Consider the following 16,295-nt stretch of genomic DNA (forward strand, 5'->3'; position numbering starts at 1 on the left):
TAAGAGGGAGATAGTTGTAGAAGCGGACTATTCTAGTATAGCGTTTAGCAAGTGTTTATCTTAGTAGAGAGAGGATAAGGTTCTCTACCTTATAGTTTACTACTCTACGAAGCTAAGCTCTACTAAATGTAACTATACTATCTACAATAAGGAGCTACTAGCTATTATCTCTTACCTTAAAGCTTAGTCGGTAAAGCTCCGAAGTATAGTAGCCCTCTTCACTATCTTAACCGACTATAAGAATCTTAAGTACTTTATCTAGCTACGTCCGATTAATAAACGATAGGCCCAATAGGCGAAGACGCTCTCTCTATTTAACTTCGAACTAAAGTACTAGCTAAGATCCTAGGCTTTACGCCCTAATATACTCTCTTGATATAAATAGGACGAGCCTAAGGATAGCCAGTATATCGCTTAGCTACTCCCTCCGATCAAAGTGTACTAGACTAGTGTATAGGAGGAGGCTAGGTTATCTATAAGAGAGACGCTCTTCGAGGATAAGTAGCTTACTGCCCTATAGGATAAGGGCGTTGTCGGAGACGAGCACTATACTTATCAGCTCTAAGCCGTTTACAACGGAGCCTAGAAGTTTCTAAAGGAGGCGAATATAGTATAGACCTAGATTGTAGACTACTCCCTCAATATATAAGGCGTACTCTAGTTCTATAGCTATCTCTAGCTCCCTATATAGGAGCCCCTAACTACTACGATTATCTAGTAGATCTATAACTTAGCTATATTAGGATACTTAGAGCGTAATAGGCTATTTAAAATACTCTAGAGAAATTACTACTAGGACCTTATATCGTCTAATATAAAGCGGTTCGTTAAGAACTATAATTAGTACCATCGGAGCAAGATCTTTCGATAGCTATGTCAAAGGCTTTTATAACCTCTATCTATCCCTAATCGCTTCTAGAAGCAGATCTCTATTGACTTTATAACCGACCTCCCTATAAGGGATAAGGGGGCGCCTAGCTACCTTATAGTGATCACCGACTACCTCTCTAAGTACGTATAGCTCGAGGCAATATACTTGATAGGAGTAGAAGAGTATACCCTTTAGTTCTATAACGTATAGTAGCGCTTCTATAGGTTCCTAACTCAAATTATAACCGACTGTAGGTCGGACTAGCTAAGTAGGTTCTAGATCGTATTATATAAGGCGATAGAGGTGGAGCAGCTCCTATCGACGTCTCACTATTCCTAGACGGATAGAGAGATAGAGCAGGTTAATCAAGAGGTATAGGCAATCCTCTAGATCTTCGTTTCCTTTACATAGTACAACTAGCCCGAATATCTTTTAGCCTACTAGTTTACGCTCAACAATAGGGACTCGTCTATAACTAAAGTAAGTCCGAACTACCTTTTCTATAGGTTCGATATAAGTCCTATACAACTTATTATAATCTCGATAGCGTTTGTAGCCTCCCTAGAAGGCTATGCTACTAGGTTCCTCTGCTATTTAAAGAAGGGAATAGAATAGACCTAAGTGGCTATCGTATATATATAGTAGCGGTAGTAGGTGAATATAAATCGCTCCTATCGCCTAGTCGAACGGTTCTAGGTTAGGGACAAGGTATAGCTCTCTTTATATAATATAAAGACGAACTGCCCTAGTAAGAAGCTCGATTAGCTGAATACTAAGTATAAGATAGTTATAGTACCTACCCCCCTAACGGTAATGCTCGATGTACTAAGCGGCCTATACTCGACCTTCTATATTGACCTAGTCGAGTAAATAGCCTCTAACTTACTCCCTTTATAGAAAGTTACAAATAAGCGACTAGACCCTATATAGGTTATATCGGAGAAGGGTGTTCCTTAGTAAAAGTATAAGGTAGAGGCGATCCTCAAAGCTTAGAATATAAGGGGGAGGGGGAACAACCGTGACGTGTACGTTAAGTGGGTAGGTTACGATAAACCGATATAGAAGCCTTTAGAGAACTTCTTAGATATTGCTATGTTTGACGAGTTCAAATAGGAATAGGAAGACGCGTAGTACAACGATAGGCTAGTATCGAACCGGAGAAGGAAGGGGAAACGTTATATTTATATATAAACTACTCTATAAAGATTAACAACTTAGATAAATATAACTACCTAGGCGTAGAGAAACTATAGTACATTCAAATCTAGTTATCCTTCTAAAACTAAATAGAACGTAGCTACGTACGAAAAGACAATAAGATATATAAACGACACTACCTACTCTAGCTCTATAACAGGTCCTATATCCAGTAGGTCCTCCTCTTTATCTTTAAACAGGTATATAGGTAGAGTAGGTATATATGGAGGCGGATTAGGCGTATAAAGGGTATAGGGCAAGGGCAGCATATACGTTTAATAGGCGTATAAAACGTCCTCTATAGGGGAGGACAGGCGTCCTCCGTAGTGTAGGTCGTAGGGGGACGTACGTATATAAGGTAAGTAGTAGGGGCGGGACCCCCGAAGGGTATAGACGGGCAAAGGGGAGGTGAGCGTAATAACGTATTCTACAAGGTACGAATTTGTCTTAAGGACGGTTGTTTAAGACTACGCTATAGTATAGATAGCCTCTACGATACACTGATTCTCCCGTTGGGAAGAATCGAGATGTTATACTATATACTCGACAAGGCGACTATAGTACTATATAGCGAGATTATCCTAAGGGGCCTAGTACGGAACTAAGGCTCCTCGCTAGCCTAGGGTCAAAGGAGATGAAGGGGGGGCTAGAAGTACGTTGAGTACGAAGGTAGAGTACATTAGAGACTAATGTTGTAGAGCTATACTAATTACGTTATAGAAGTTGTATATAAAAGTATTAAATTATAGCGTTAAGATAATACAATAGGCTAGCTCGGTCTTAGTCTTCTTCTAGGTAGGCTTAGCGATAGCTTAGTCGTCGATATAAAACTTGACTAAGCGTTTTAGACTAATATATAGAGAGGCGTTCGTCGCTTAGAGTACTAGATCCTAACGGCACTTAGTATAGGCTTTAGTATATTCTAAGTAGCTTTCTCCCTAGCCTTAAATATAATCTACTAAGTTACTATAAAAAAGCCGCTCAATATAATTGAAGTAGACGTCTCCCTCCTCCTCTAGGAGGGCGTTATCTTTATCGTTAGAATCTCCCTCTACAATGTAGCTACTAATAGCGCGACGAAAGGAGTTGCTATAGTTGTTATAGTTCTGTCTAGGACGCTATCAACTTCTAGTCTAGGGCCAAAGTAGGCCTAATATAGGGTAATATATATTATAATCTTGGTTATCGTCCCCTCTAGGACGACGTCCTTCGCTACTATCTCTAAGAGAAGCGACTACTACTAACATTATAGTAGGTAAGTCTCAAGAACATATTGGAATTATAAAGGAAATAGGAAGCTACTATAGAGGGCGAAGCAAATAGATAGAACGTATATAAGCTATACGTATAGAGGAGGCGGCTAGAGGACCGAGCGAGCACAAAGAGGAAGGATTATAGGACAAGTCGAGTATAAAATGGAAACGTAGCGAATACGGTTGGTAAAGTGGTTAGACGTATAATAACGACAATAGGGCCAACGTAATAGGAGCGTAGACGCTAGACGACTACGTAGCTTATATAAGAAGAGGCCGACAATGTATAAGGTGAACGTTCGACGGAGCAAGTAGGAGGCGAGAAAAAACGCGAAAAGCGGAAGATATATATAGGATAGAAGTGTAATAAACGAGGAACGTATACGAAGTGGGATAAAGAGAGAAATGTCGGTATACGAGTAGGAGGAAGACAAAGTCGTAGAAATGGAGAGAGGGCGTACACTAGAAACGAGAAGAGAACGTAGGAAGTAAGTTCGTATAAAGGGAGGGGTTTTATTGGCAATAGGTAGGGGGTCTGTCGTACTCGATTAGTAGGTACACCTTATACGATATAGCTACTATAAAGGGGAGTATAGGGCGAGGAAAGGGCTAATTAACGTCTCGTAAGAGCGAGGTAAATAAACAACTTATAGCTAGGTAGTAGGATTATAGGTAGTAGCGCTAAGCTACCCAAATATTGGGTTGGACATTGGCGTTCACTATAATCGACCCTATACTACGCTAGATCTACGCCTAGTGCTACGCTATATATACCCTAAACCAGCTCTCTATCCGGGAAAGGGGGGGTATATTATAGACCAGGCTATACCTAGGCTAGATATATAGGGCTACGCCTAGGATCTATAGCGGTTCTATAATGGGCCCGCTATAGGCCTAAGGCGGACCCGCCTCGTACCTAGAATAACATCGGCCCGAGCCCCCTGTACACGAGCCCCTGAAAACTCTGTACGCGAGAACCGCAGCCTGTACTTCTCCTTTTCTCTCCTTAAGGTAGTTGAATAGAACATCGTGCGCTTATCTGCAGACGCTATAAGGCTAGCACGTTACAGAATAGCGGTATAGCCTATACGCCTATAACGATAGTAGATAGCTTTAGGGTAGAATATAGAGATATAGCCAACTTCGTTGTAGGTATAGTAAACTAGGTGCGATTTAGGTGTAGTAGCGGGTGCTATAGTAGTATCTAGGGCGGGTTACTAGGGTATAGGCTATGTAGGAGGGAGCTAGGTAGGTGTAGCTATAGGTGGAATAGGCTAAATAGGTGAGGTAGAAAGCGAGGTAGGCTAGGTAGGAGGGCGGTTCTTAGGGCAATTGGTATAGCGATAGCCTTCTCTACTATAGGTAAAGTATCGAACAAGGCGTTGGAAGGGCGTAGGCAGGACATTAACAGGGCGTAGTAGCTATAGAGCTATAGAGGCGTTGTTTAACGAACGAGGGCGATAGTGAGAAGTACTAGCAATATACTAATTATACTCGATATAGTAGGCGAAGCTTATAAGCTGCTAGAATATAGTAGGTAACTAGGGGGAGCAGTTAAAGATAAAGCTAATCTCTAGGCGAAACTTCGGTAGAAGGGTAATTATATAGGTAGGTTTATTCTACTTCGAAGGTATATTAGCGATTATATTAGTGAACTATTTAATAAACTCTAGAACAATCTTGTCTTTATATTATATAAGGCGTTTAAGCTCTAAGGCTATACTAAAGGTATATAAGTTAAGATTAGATAGTTCATTTTAAAGGAATATAACGAACTTGCCCTAGGTAATAGCTAAGAGACGAAAGTTAGGATTAGCCTCCTACTCCTAGATATACTTTACTTAAACGTTCTTAGGTAGACCTCGGAGGTAGCTTACTATATATATAATGTAGTTGCTACTATCGAGTAAGTAGCCTATAAGCTAGAAGTTGGTATAGTAGTTGTATAGGAAGGCCTAAAGTAAAGAAATATCTTTACTACTATATATAGGGTAGTTTAAACTAATGGTATACTAGAGAGGAGCTTCTATAGTACTAGGAAGGATCATTAAAGGTATAATAGGAGTATTAAACTTAAGATTGGTAGTAGACAAAGTGGTATTAATAGCGATAGGCGTAGCTATAGGTGTAGCTATAGGTATAGGCGTAGACGTAGCGGCTATAGATATAGCTTTAGGCGCGTTAATAGGTATAGAAGCAGATATAAAAGTAGATGTAGAAGCGGGTATAGGCGTAGGCGTAGTAATAGATATAGCTAGTATAGTAGTGTTAGTAGCCTAGGTAGTAAGAGGGTTAGAATTCAAAGAGGTAGTACCCTTAGCAATATATATAAGCTAGGCATTCTAGTGTAGGAGCTATATATACTAAGCTTATAGTTGGAGGATAGCTTGACGACGGTGCTTAAAAGCGATTTTAGCGCTTAGACAACGCTCCTCCTTAGTAAGATCGTACTCCTAAGTAGAGAATAGAGGGTTGATAAGTACTATATAGGAGCCGTTTAAATTAATCTAGGTGTACTAGGAGCTCTTACCTATAATTACATTAAGCGTAGACAATATAAAGAAGGTATATAAAGAGGTTAGATCGGTAGAAAGTGCCTAAGATTGTAAAGGCGTAGGGCTCTGCTTAAGCGTAGTATAAACGTAGGTCTAGGCTATAGCTCGTCTCCGTTAGTTCAACTCCCTAGGGTAGAATAAGAGCGTTCAACTTATTAGGAGTAGGGGCTCCTAGAAGGAAGGGGGTATACGTTGAAATAACGGAGTATAAGCAAGGTATAAATAGAGTATACGCTATAGGGTAGCTATAGATAGGGGGGGGTATAGATAGTTGTATTAAATACTAGCCTCTCTTACTATCTATAGGTTCTATCCTCCTTATCTCTCCTATCCTAGCCCTCGATCTTCCTCTATATCGGCTAGCCTCTATTCCTAAACTCGTAGATCCTTTCCTAGGCTATCCTATAGCGCCTATATAGCTCCTTAAGTACGTCTAATCCGCTCTATTGCCGACCTAATATCTTAGTTCCTTACACTTGCTTAGCCTAATGCTCCGCACTTCGCTCAGCTCTATACCCCTCCGATCGCTCCTCTGGGTAGCTTACGTGATCCGGGCTACTGACGTACGCCCTAGTAGCGTACGTAGATGACCTGTGTAGTGCCCTGTGGTTAGCTAGGCTATACCGGGTGCCGGATACAGGGCGAGGTGGTTGGGCCGAGGGTTGTGCCAGGTGCCGAGGCGTGTTCCGAGGGCTGTGCTAGGTGCCGAGGCGGGTCCCGTGGGTTAGGGTGGTTCTGGGGCATGACAAAGACAACGGCTATAGCGCCTATCGTAGTAGATAACAACGAATCTAGCGATAAAAATAGTGATAATAATACTAGCGTTGTAAGCTCTAGTAAATTCAAGGCTACACTGCCAGTTCCATTGGATACAGATGACGAAGAACAAGACTACTAAGTGGGCAGATACACAGATAGCTAGGCAAGATGGCACGCAGATGGCTGGGCAGGATAGCACGCAGATGGCTAGGCAGGATAGCACGCAGATGGCTAGGCAGGATGGCACGTAGGCGCGCACGCAGGCGGGCACGCAGATAGTTCCTAGGATAGCACGCAGATGGCTAGGCAGGATAGCACGCAGGCGCGCGCGCAGGCGGGCACGCAGATAGCTCCCAGGATGGCACGCAGATGGCTCCTAGGATGGCACGCAGATGGCTCCCAGGATGGCACGCAGATGGCTAGGCAGGATAGCACGCAGATGGCTCCCAGGATGGCACGCAGATGGCTAGGCAGGATAGCACGCAGATAGCTCCCAGGATAGCACGCAGATGGCTAGGCAGGATAGCATGCAGATGGCTCCTAGGATAGCACGCAGGATAGCACTCTCTAGGTTGAAGCGGGTAGGCAGTTGTATAGTATATATGGTATACAGGAAGTTTAGGATGACTAAGCACAGCTTACAACAACAACTGGTTCGAATTGAATTTTATTGCGTTTTTAAGCTATTTAAGGCCGTATCTACAACTAGGCCAAATTGCGATGCAGTGCGGTTCGAAGTGGCTAAGCAGTTAGGATGCAATGTAGGCGTGATAATGCGGGTGGACGCGAATGCAGGGAAAAATGTATAGTGGAGTGTCCCCCAATTTTGTGCTGTCCCATGATTTTGTCCCCCCCTCTCCGCAGGAGAGGGGGCAACTAAAACTAGGTGCAAGTGGAGCCCCCTGGTAGTTGCTTGCCCGCTTTCATCAACTCCAGCAGGTCTCGCCGTCTGAGGTGTTTCTTAAGCTGGCACCTCGCGCGACTGCACCACACACGACTCACGGCCTAGGAATAAGCATACACAGATACTAATCCCAGGAGATTACTACTGGAGGATGGCCCAAAACCCCGCGACCAGCGCGGGTCCCCCGCTGGACGAGATCCAGTGGCGGGCGCCGCCCGACTTCGAGCAGGGCATCCACAATAACAGCGTGCTCTATTACTTCGCCCAGTCGCCCTTCTATGATAAGACGTCCAACAACGAGGTTGTCTTCCAGCAGGGGCTCAACAATCCCAACATGACGCAGTTCCTCGCCACCCGCGAGCTCTTCGAAGGCCGCCTCAAGACCATGTCCGGCCTCGAGTTCATTGTTGCCCAGGAACCGGCCGAGACGGGGCCCGGCGCGGGCACCGGCGTATGGGTCATCAACAAGCAGACTCGGCGCAAGCGCCAGGGCGAGGAGGACGAGATCACTGTGCATGCGGTGTACTTCATCGTTGGCGAGAACATCTACATGGCGCCGAGTCTTTGGGACATCATGAGCTCGCGCATCGTAGGCTCCCCGCAACCTTCCCAGTTGACCCCGCCGCAACCGCTGGCTAAGTGACCTTCCTCCGCAGGCGTCCATTTCCACGCAAGTCTCCAAAATCCTACCCATCTCCTCCAGCGTGGAATCCTGGTCTGCCGCCCAGGGCCGCACCTACCACCAGCCCGCCGCCCCCGGAACGAGCTCTTCCACAACGACCAAACAACCCGACGGCACCGCGCTCCCGGACGCCGCTCTTCCCAGCCCTTCAGTCCTGGAAGAAGCCCTCGCCATCCACACCCATTTCGGCGACCACTACATGAACGAGAACCCGATCACCGGCCGGCCGGGAGACTTCCACCTCTCGTCCACGGGCCGCAAGCTCGTGAGCCTGTCCGCCCCGGCCGCTGGGAATCTCAAGAAGGGGCCGGCCCTCCCGGCGCTCAACACCAAGGTGGGCGACGGCGGCGGCAGCGAGAACCCGCTGGCTTCGAAGCCGTCGGGCAAGGAGACCAAGAGCCCCAAGACGCCTGGCGGCGGCAGCGCGATGCAGAAGGCAAAGAAGAGGAAGGGGAGCAAGGCGGTTGTGACGCCGCAGTAGGAGGACGCCGGGAGAGGGGGAGAGGGACGACGACAGATGGGATCGATAGTTTTTTTTGGTGGGTTGTATGAAACTGTGATTTAGGACGTGACTTGCTGGATGGAACGGGCCGGGCGTTAGGCGGCGATCTCGCATGGACAGGCGTTTGGTTAGGTTGGCGGTTTCTAAAGGTAATCATGATGATACCCCGGGTTCTACGATTTCAACGCTAGAAAATAGAGAGCGGCCAGCCTTCTGGGGCGGTGGGCAGTGGCGATAGCTTGGTCATCGAGCAAGTGTCATGGTAGATAAATTGGGGGCATCTCTCTCCCGGATCCCAAGTCAACCACCGGCGATGAACCGGAGATCCCACAAACACGCCACACAAGACAGGCTTAGAAGCTCCTCGGCACACCGCCAACAGCTTCCCTTTCACGGATGATGCTGGACACTCGATGAGGACATGTAGATGCTGACAGCTAGCATCACTCCTCTGTTCCATATGGCAATCCCCCAAACCCCACCCCTACCCCCGGCTCGCAGATAGTGGACCGCCTGAGGACCTAACCTCCTAAGCACCAGTTAGCCGCTTGCTCGTTCCAAAGAGCTTGTCAAATAGGATTCTTCTTCGACGGCCGCATTCAGAAGTAGAACAATGTAGGTGATAGTTTATAATCATGAGTGATTCATAAACAGCCTCTTGCGAGAATTCATCATGGCAGGCTCATTTGCGCATGACCAAAGGGAGAAAAGAGACAAGGAAATCGACTTGAGGAGCACACACCTTTCCACGATCGATCCCAACTAGGTGGCCGCAGGGTAGGCTTCCCTAGCCCCAGGCTCGAGGAATCACTCAGTCACCCACCCCTTGCCCAGCACCCTCCGCTGCTTGACTTTTCTCATAGGTAGTGGCCTAACAAACATTGTTAGCCACATACGCGCTCCGCAGGCGAGGGACAAGGCAAGGTGAAAAACGAAGTTATAAAGAAGAACCAGAAAGGACTCACCATCCCATCCCCCCGGTGCCCTCCGCCCTCAAGTACGGCACAACCCACACCTCCCGCGTCTGCCCTCCCTCGCCATCGGCGCCCGACCCCGTCACCTCTTTGACCGGCTTGCCATACGTGAGCAGCGGCGTCCCCTTGGCAATATTCGCCAGCTGCCCGCCCGTCAGGTCCGTCAGAGCGTGCATGCGCGTCTTGGGCCTCTTGCCGTCCTCCCCGTCGCCGGCGCCGGCATTCCCCGCGCGCTGGAGGTGCGCGTACACGACATACTCCGGACACTCCTCGACGCTGAGGTGGGCGAGCGGCGACGACGGGTGGATGTAGACCAGCTTGTCGGCCGGGTCGGCGGACGGCGAAGGGTGGTCGGCGTCGAGGGGGATGAGCGGGAGGTAGGGCACGTCGATGGCGCGGCGCGGCTTGCGGTGCAGCTCGGGCGGGTTGGGCGCCTTGTCGGCGCGGATGGCGACCTGGTCGACGAAGCCGGCGGCGACCATCTGTTTGAGCGCTTGCACTTGCTTCTCAGAGGGCCGCGGGAGCTTGTCGGGCATCTTGAAGTTGGCGAAGCCGGCTATGTTCGTCTTCACGAGGTTGGCCAGCTGGGACTGGAGTTGCAGGATCTCCTTGAGCACCTTGAAGCGGACGAAGTGGCTTTCGCACCACTGCTCGGTGGGCTCGTGGGCGAACTCGCCGACTACCTGAAGGATCTTCATCGCATCGGACTTGTCGTCGAGCGAGCAGAAATTCTTGTGGACTGCGTTGAATGCTTTCCGTATCCTGGCCCGCTTGTCCTCGGCAATGACTTCCTCGTTCGTGCGGAACTCCTCTGTCTGCTCGGCGGCGGCGGGGATGGCTTGGTTCTCCGGCACAAAGATCTCGCCGGCTGACAACCCGGCGATCATTGCAATGGTGTAGGGCAGGCAGTCGTGGAGATGCCCGACAAGCAGGATCCTTGCGAAGCGAGGTGCCAGGGGGAACACAGACATAGTTTTCCCAACCTGCGTAATTTGCCCGCTCGGTGAGATGGCTGACAGATAGGTCAAAAGCTTCTCAGCCTTGACAATGCTCTGGCGGTCTGGCGGGGTTGGGAAAGGGAAGTTAACAACGTGCTGGAGGTTCATGGACTTGAGTTGCAGCACCACGCCTTCAATGGGCATCCGGAGAAGCTCGGGCGCGGAGAACTCGGCGAAGTCTCGTTCATAAACCGCGGACGAGTATAACCTCCAGCAGTGGCCAGGGCCTGTACGGCCTGCACGTCCAGCCCTCTGCTTCGCGCTGGCCTTGCTGATCCAGTCGATCTGGAAGCTCTGCACACCGCTGACGGGATCATACTTGCGCTCCTTTGACCTTCCGCAGTCGAACACGTATCGAATGCCGGGGATGGTCAAACTGGTTTCGGCAACGTTCGTGGCCAAGATGACCAGTCGCGAACCTTCTGGGGGCGGCTCGAAGACTTTCATCTGCTCCTTGGTCGGCAGCAGGGAGTACAGCGGCAGAATATGCATCTTCCGCGGCCCGGTCCCACTCTCCTCGTCCTCAATCTCAAACGCCTTTTCTTCTTCTTCTTCGTCGTCGAAAGCGAATTCGGTCTCGTCGTACTCATCGTGAGCATTCCGGTCGTCAACTTCCCCGAAATCGATATCCTCCACCTCAATGGGGGCCTCGTTGCCGGAAATGCGGACTTGTGGCCCGGTCGCGGAGGTCATCCCCCCGAAGGCGGCCTTCAGCCGTTTGCTGAGTTGAGAGATCTCGCTTTGTCCGGTGAGAAACACAAGCATCCCACCAGGGGGCAGCTTACGATGGCCCCTGCTGATCTTCCGAAAGGCATCCTCGACATAGTCGTATCGTGTTTTTCGAGCAAAGTGGATCGTGACTTCGTGTTGGCGGCCCTCAACTTCGATGACGCGCGGGGGAGTCTTGAAGAGTCTGGTATTCTGGGTGAACTCTTCGACTCGCAGCGTTGCGGACATGATGACGAGCTTCAGAGGCTTCACGGATGGATCTTCCTTCACGAGCTCCGCTCTGAGCTTGACCACTCTGCTAAGAATGGCAATCAGGATATCGGTGTTCACGCTCCTTTCGTGAGCTTCGTCGATGATGATCGCCGAGTATTTTCGGAGCGCAAAATCCTGCGCGACCTCGCGAAGAAGAACACCGTCTGTCATGAACTTGATAGCAGTCCTGGGGTCTACGGTGCCCTCGAACCGAATCTGGTAGGCCACGACGTGGGAGTAATCGCCCAGCTCCTGAGCCACTCGTTTCGACATGCTGACAGCCGCCACTCGCCTCGGCTGCGTCACGCCAATCATGCCAGGAGTCGGCCCGTCCGGGGCGCCGTAGCCGGCTTCGAAGAGGAATTGCGGCACCTGAGTGGTTTTTCCAGAACCGGTCGCACCGCAGATGACGACGACATCGTTGTTGTGGATGGCTTCCATGATCTTCTGCTCTTCGGCAACAACGGGCAGCTTGTAACGGGCCTCCTGGATCTCGGGGTCTCTCGTTACCCCCACGACATATGCTTTTCTGGTGATGTTTGTCGTGGGCTGTAGCTCTATCGGCAGCGGATCTTCTTCGACCGGCCGAGGCGTGAAGTTTGCGGGCTTGGGTATGTCCAGGACCATGGGACCCGAGTCGATGGGCTGGTACCCTAGCGCTTCGTTCCGTTGTTGATGTGCCCAAGCCTTGAATGCGGACGATCTTTGCTTCCGTTCTTGTTTGGAAGCTTCATCATCGTCCTCGGAACCGAGGTCTCCATCTGAGCTCTCCAGGTCGTCGTCCGAGCCGCTCCCGCTGGCATGCTCATCTGAGGTGCCTTCACTGTCGTCGCCGCTAGATTCACCGCCCTCGGAATCCTTGGCCGACGCCTCTGCCTCCGAGTCGTCGTTTTCAGAGCTGAATCCCTCCCAACTATCTGAGCCCGACTCCTCGTAGACCGCGGGCGCTGCTATTGAGTACTTGGTTTTTACGCCTCCCCGCTTCTGTCGTTTAGCAAGCACGGGGCGACCCGAGTCGTCAAGCTCAAGTGGCCGCTTGAGGCCGGAGCCGACGGCCAAAGGGGCAGGCCGGGCCGGTGCTGGTGGCTGCTGCGGTTCTACCGGAGCAGTATTTTCCTGGTTGGCGGCCGCGTCCTCCTCGCCGTCTTCCTCCGCCTCGCTCGACACCTCTTCTCTCGGGAACTCTCCCTCCTCAACCTTCCGGCGTTGGTACAGGAGACTCGCATCCGACTTGCTCAGGGCAAGACCAGCCTTCTGTTCCCTCAGGGTGCGTCTCAGAGCCTCCCTCTTGGACTCCTTGGTCTGGCCGAGTGCTTTGCTGCTGGAGAATAGGCTGGTGTCGATCTTGTTGGCGGCGAGTCTAGCCAGCAGCTCGCGCCTTTCGTCCTTCTTGAGCTTGTTCTCAATGTACTTCTCGAGCCGCTTGGCCTTTTTGCTGCTAACCTTGACACCCTGGGGTCTCAGCTGCTCACGAAGCTGGGCCCTCTTCTGCTCCGCCTCGGCCTGTTGCGCCGGCGTTATCTCGAGGGTGTTCGTGTCGGCACCGACATCGTGGGTAGCTCGCTCCTCCGCCCTCTGCCTGTCCAGGACCTTGCGCTTGCGCTGTCGGGGGACGAATTTTTTCGTGGGCGGCATCTTCGCGGTTCAGAGCGCGATTGCCCCGCATTCACAAACGTGTCCAAGAACGCTGGAGACTGATATGCCCGGCAGTGAGCTACCAGGCGTGCAGAGTGGCCCAGCCAGAAATTCGGGCACACTCAGAGCGGCACGTCCAAAAGCCAGAAACAGGCGTCCGTCCGGGGTCCCGGATCCTGAGATGACACAGCACAGCTGCTACGTCACCTGCCCAAATCAAGTGAGACCCCTGGCGCGCACGACACGGTCTCAAATCATGGCCCGGTCCAGCATTGCGACCGAGCATACACGACCGAAGTGTTCTGAAGCTCGACAGCCGTCCTCTGGGAATTCAAATCTTGTCCGCCCGGCAGAATTTTGGCGCCAAGAAGTCGGGCTGATGTGGGCAGGGCCGCCACTGTGCGTACTACAGTGCGCGTTTGCGCGGCTCATCCAGCGCACCTTTCGAACCACTCAACCGTCAGGATCCAAGCTGTTGACAGCCGGGTGCACCAGTGCTTTGCCTGCGTTGTAACCTCTCCCGCTCACAGTTGACGCAAAATGGATGGGGAAGACGTCCGGCCCGAGCCTTTCCCAGCTCCATCCAAGAGAACAGTGGGACCGGTCAACGGGATCGCAACCGAGGTCGAGTCTGTCAGCTTCTCGGACAAGATCATGATTATGATCTCGCAGGGTGGCCGAATCGCCCAGTGGGTTAGTTTGTGTTATATCCGACGATGATTCGCACTGCGCCGCTGACTGTCATCAAGATCCAGGTTCCGCTTTCTGCTCCTTCCTCAGCTTCCGTCGACATGGCCCTGCCGGGGGCCGGGTTGGGTGCTCTTCCCTCGGTCCATCTGACTCCAAAGACTCTTGTCGGTGTTGGCAGCGAGGAACGAGAAACCCTGGGTCACCTCTATGCCAGCCAAATTGCGAGTCATCTCGCCTTACGTGACCCCAACGAGAAGCGAACACTGCTTCTAGGATTGGGTCTAGACACGGTGGAAGGCGGAGGAGACGCGTTCTATGACCTCCTCGAATTGGTGTTGCAAGTCCTCTGAATGAGTGGGCGAGTTCATTCAGATAGTCGGACCTGGCAGCTATACAGTAAAGCCGACGGTCGTCGTGAATGAATGCAACCTTTTCGACTGAAAGCAATATAAAGGTCGTCAGGATGTGAGTGCGTTTTGTCTGCGCCACCAATAGTTACCTGAAGTGGACGGAGTAATCCGCATGCAGCGGATGTCACAGATCAGGTTGGGGGTTCCAGGTGGATACCTAAGAGCTGCTCCTTGTTGAATCCGACCCTAACCCTGCATCGCGGTGGGGTTCCTGCTTCCAGGTTGGGGCGCTCAGCGTAACGTGAGTGGTGAAATCCCGAATTACCTAAGCATGCCATTCTGTGCCCACCAAAAAATTAGCCAGCCCTAACCTTCCTCGAGGCGGGACCCGAAAAAGCAGATTTGCGAGAGAGCATCACTGTCGAGGAACTGCGACCTTCATCGACACTAACCAGCAGCCACCATGGTATGCCAATCGATGCCGCCCGGAGCGTATGCAATTGCTGACTATCGCAGCCTACCCGGTTCTCCAAGACAAGAAAGCACCGCGGCCATGTATGCGCCCCTCGTCCCTTTGCTTTCCCCCAACCGAAATGCTGACTGTCCTGTTCTTCTAGGTGTCCGCCGGTAAGGGGTACGTCGCGACGAACCGATCGATTTCGCCGAATTCATATTGACGAGATGATCCTCCAGTCGTGTTGGCAAGCACAGGAAGCACCCCGGTGGTCGCGGTATGGCCGGTGGTCAGGTACGGCAATAGACGAGGGGTCTTGGAAAGCGATGAACACGGGCTGACTCGACGAAAAGCACCACCACCGCACGAACCTCGACAAGTGTACGCAACCAGCACCCGCGCCCGGTGGCAGATCGGACATGTTTCAGGGATACGCGAGGAACTCCCGACTCCCGCAGCATGCTTCGAGTCTGCCCCCAAGACACTCCAGGATTCACAGCTAACGACATCGACTAGACCACCCTGGTTACTTCGGCAAGGTCGGCATGAGGCGTACGTACCCGGACGATGTTTGAATACCTCGGCAGAGCATTGGGTGTTGACTTGGCGGCAGACTTCCACCTCCTCCGTAACCACTACTGGGCCCCGACCATCAACGTCGAGAAGCTGTACGTCGCACTCCGGGGGAGTTCGTGTGAACGAGGCGTTTGCTAAAACATCGTGCAGCTGGTCTCTCGTCCCTGCTGAGACCCGGGAGAAGTACATCAGCGGCGCCAAGACCGACTCTGCTCCCGTTATCGACCTCCTGTCTCACGGCTATGCCAAGCTCCTCGGCAAGGGTGAGGACCAGATATCCGTTGGGGATTGGAGGCAGACAGGATGCTTGGAGCTGACACAAGATACAGGCCGTCTCCCCGAGATCCCCTTGGTTGTCCGGGCGCGGTACGTCAGCGCAGAGGCGGAGCGCAAGGTGACGGAGGCCGGTGGTGTGATCGAGCTCGTTGCTTAAGTCGGACGCGGAACGGTTAAATCAAAGGCGCTATAGCGATTGGCATTTTTCGGTTACGAGGGAAAACCGGATAGCGAACCCAATGGCAACGGATCGGACGGTCAGACGAGCGTCAGCTATGAGTGCTAGGTCCCGGAGTCCTGGTTGGTTCCTGGGGGTGATGGAAAAGCACCCCCATATTGCAGCATTGGGGAATGGGATGTTTCTTTGCATCTTCAGGGGGTGTGCTGGCCGTCACGTGTTCCATATCCATCTCGAGGTTCGAGCAATTGAGTTCTCACGTTTACGGCGAGGATATGGACACGTGGTTGCCCCGTGAATCCATGTGTCTCGTATGAGCGAGGCTCGCTCCCCGGAGTGCAGTAATGGATCAAGAACAAAATTCGCCTTCTCAGCACGACAAGCAGACTTCAACAAGGCGTATATCTGGCTCGCAAACAGCTTGGGGGGAGCGTCTCTGGGGACCATGCTTCCACCCTGA

At 51.2% G+C, this 16,295-nt stretch overlaps 4 protein-coding genes across 4 annotated transcripts; 3 read left to right on the forward strand and 1 right to left on the reverse strand.

The window, feature by feature from the left end:
* The first annotated feature begins 7,603 nt into the window (after positions 1–7,603).
* On the forward strand, positions 7,604–8,806 carry THITE_2108345 (uncharacterized protein). Its single transcript, XM_003649588.1, has 2 exons — positions 7,604–8,128; positions 8,196–8,806. The coding sequence occupies exons 1-2, from the start codon at positions 7,691–7,693 to the stop codon at positions 8,700–8,702; spliced, it is 945 nt and encodes a 314-aa protein (XP_003649636.1). The 5' UTR covers positions 7,604–7,690; the 3' UTR covers positions 8,703–8,806.
* Positions 8,807–9,530: 724 nt separating this feature from the next.
* Positions 9,531–13,311, reverse strand: THITE_2084817 (uncharacterized protein; the record flags this gene model as incomplete). Its single annotated transcript, XM_003649589.1, has 2 exons — positions 9,531–9,594; positions 9,689–13,311. The coding sequence occupies 2 exons, from the start codon at positions 13,309–13,311 to the stop codon at positions 9,531–9,533; spliced, it is 3,687 nt and encodes a 1,228-aa protein (XP_003649637.1).
* A 222-nt stretch (positions 13,312–13,533) lies between these two features.
* Positions 13,534–14,447, forward strand: THITE_2108349 (uncharacterized protein). The gene is made up of 3 exons (XM_003649590.1): positions 13,534–13,710; positions 13,807–14,004; positions 14,061–14,447. The coding sequence occupies exons 2-3, from the start codon at positions 13,852–13,854 to the stop codon at positions 14,349–14,351; spliced, it is 444 nt and encodes a 147-aa protein (XP_003649638.1). The 5' UTR covers positions 13,534–13,710; positions 13,807–13,851; the 3' UTR covers positions 14,352–14,447.
* Positions 14,448–14,725: 278 nt separating this feature from the next.
* Positions 14,726–16,108, forward strand: THITE_2169422 (60S ribosomal protein L28). Its single transcript, XM_003649591.1, has 9 exons — positions 14,726–14,817; positions 14,868–14,906; positions 14,969–14,985; positions 15,045–15,099; positions 15,159–15,186; positions 15,322–15,357; positions 15,419–15,473; positions 15,532–15,644; positions 15,711–16,108. Exons 1-9 carry the CDS (start codon positions 14,815–14,817, stop codon positions 15,812–15,814), a joined length of 450 nt encoding a protein of 149 aa, XP_003649639.1. The 5' UTR covers positions 14,726–14,814; the 3' UTR covers positions 15,815–16,108.
* The last annotated feature ends 187 nt before the right edge of the window (positions 16,109–16,295 follow it).

This window comes from Thermothielavioides terrestris, chromosome 1, assembly GCF_000226115.1.
Source record: "Thermothielavioides terrestris NRRL 8126 chromosome 1, complete sequence".
NCBI classification, from domain to species: domain Eukaryota; kingdom Fungi; phylum Ascomycota; class Sordariomycetes; order Sordariales; family Chaetomiaceae; genus Thermothielavioides; species Thermothielavioides terrestris.

Bases quoted from the DNA above. Each gene is read 5' to 3' on its own strand.
- THITE_2108345 (XM_003649588.1), top strand. From the start codon at position 7,691: ATGGCCCAAAACCCCGCGACCAGCGCGGGTCCCCCGCTGGACGAGATC. The intron at 8,129-8,195 runs GTAGGCTCCCCG...CTTCCTCCGCAG, and splicing joins ACATCATGAGCTCGCGCATC to GCGTCCATTTCCACGCAAGT.
- THITE_2108349 (XM_003649590.1), top strand. From the start codon at position 13,852: ATGGATGGGGAAGACGTCCGGCCCGAGCCTTTCCCAGCTCCATCCAAG. The intron at 14,005-14,060 runs GTTAGTTTGTGT...ACTGTCATCAAG, and splicing joins GTGGCCGAATCGCCCAGTGG to ATCCAGGTTCCGCTTTCTGC.
- THITE_2169422 (XM_003649591.1), top strand. The intron at 15,187-15,321 runs GTACGCAACCAG...GACATCGACTAG, and splicing joins CCGCACGAACCTCGACAAGT to ACCACCCTGGTTACTTCGGC. The intron at 15,358-15,418 runs GTACGTACCCGG...ACTTGGCGGCAG, and splicing joins CGGCAAGGTCGGCATGAGGC to ACTTCCACCTCCTCCGTAAC.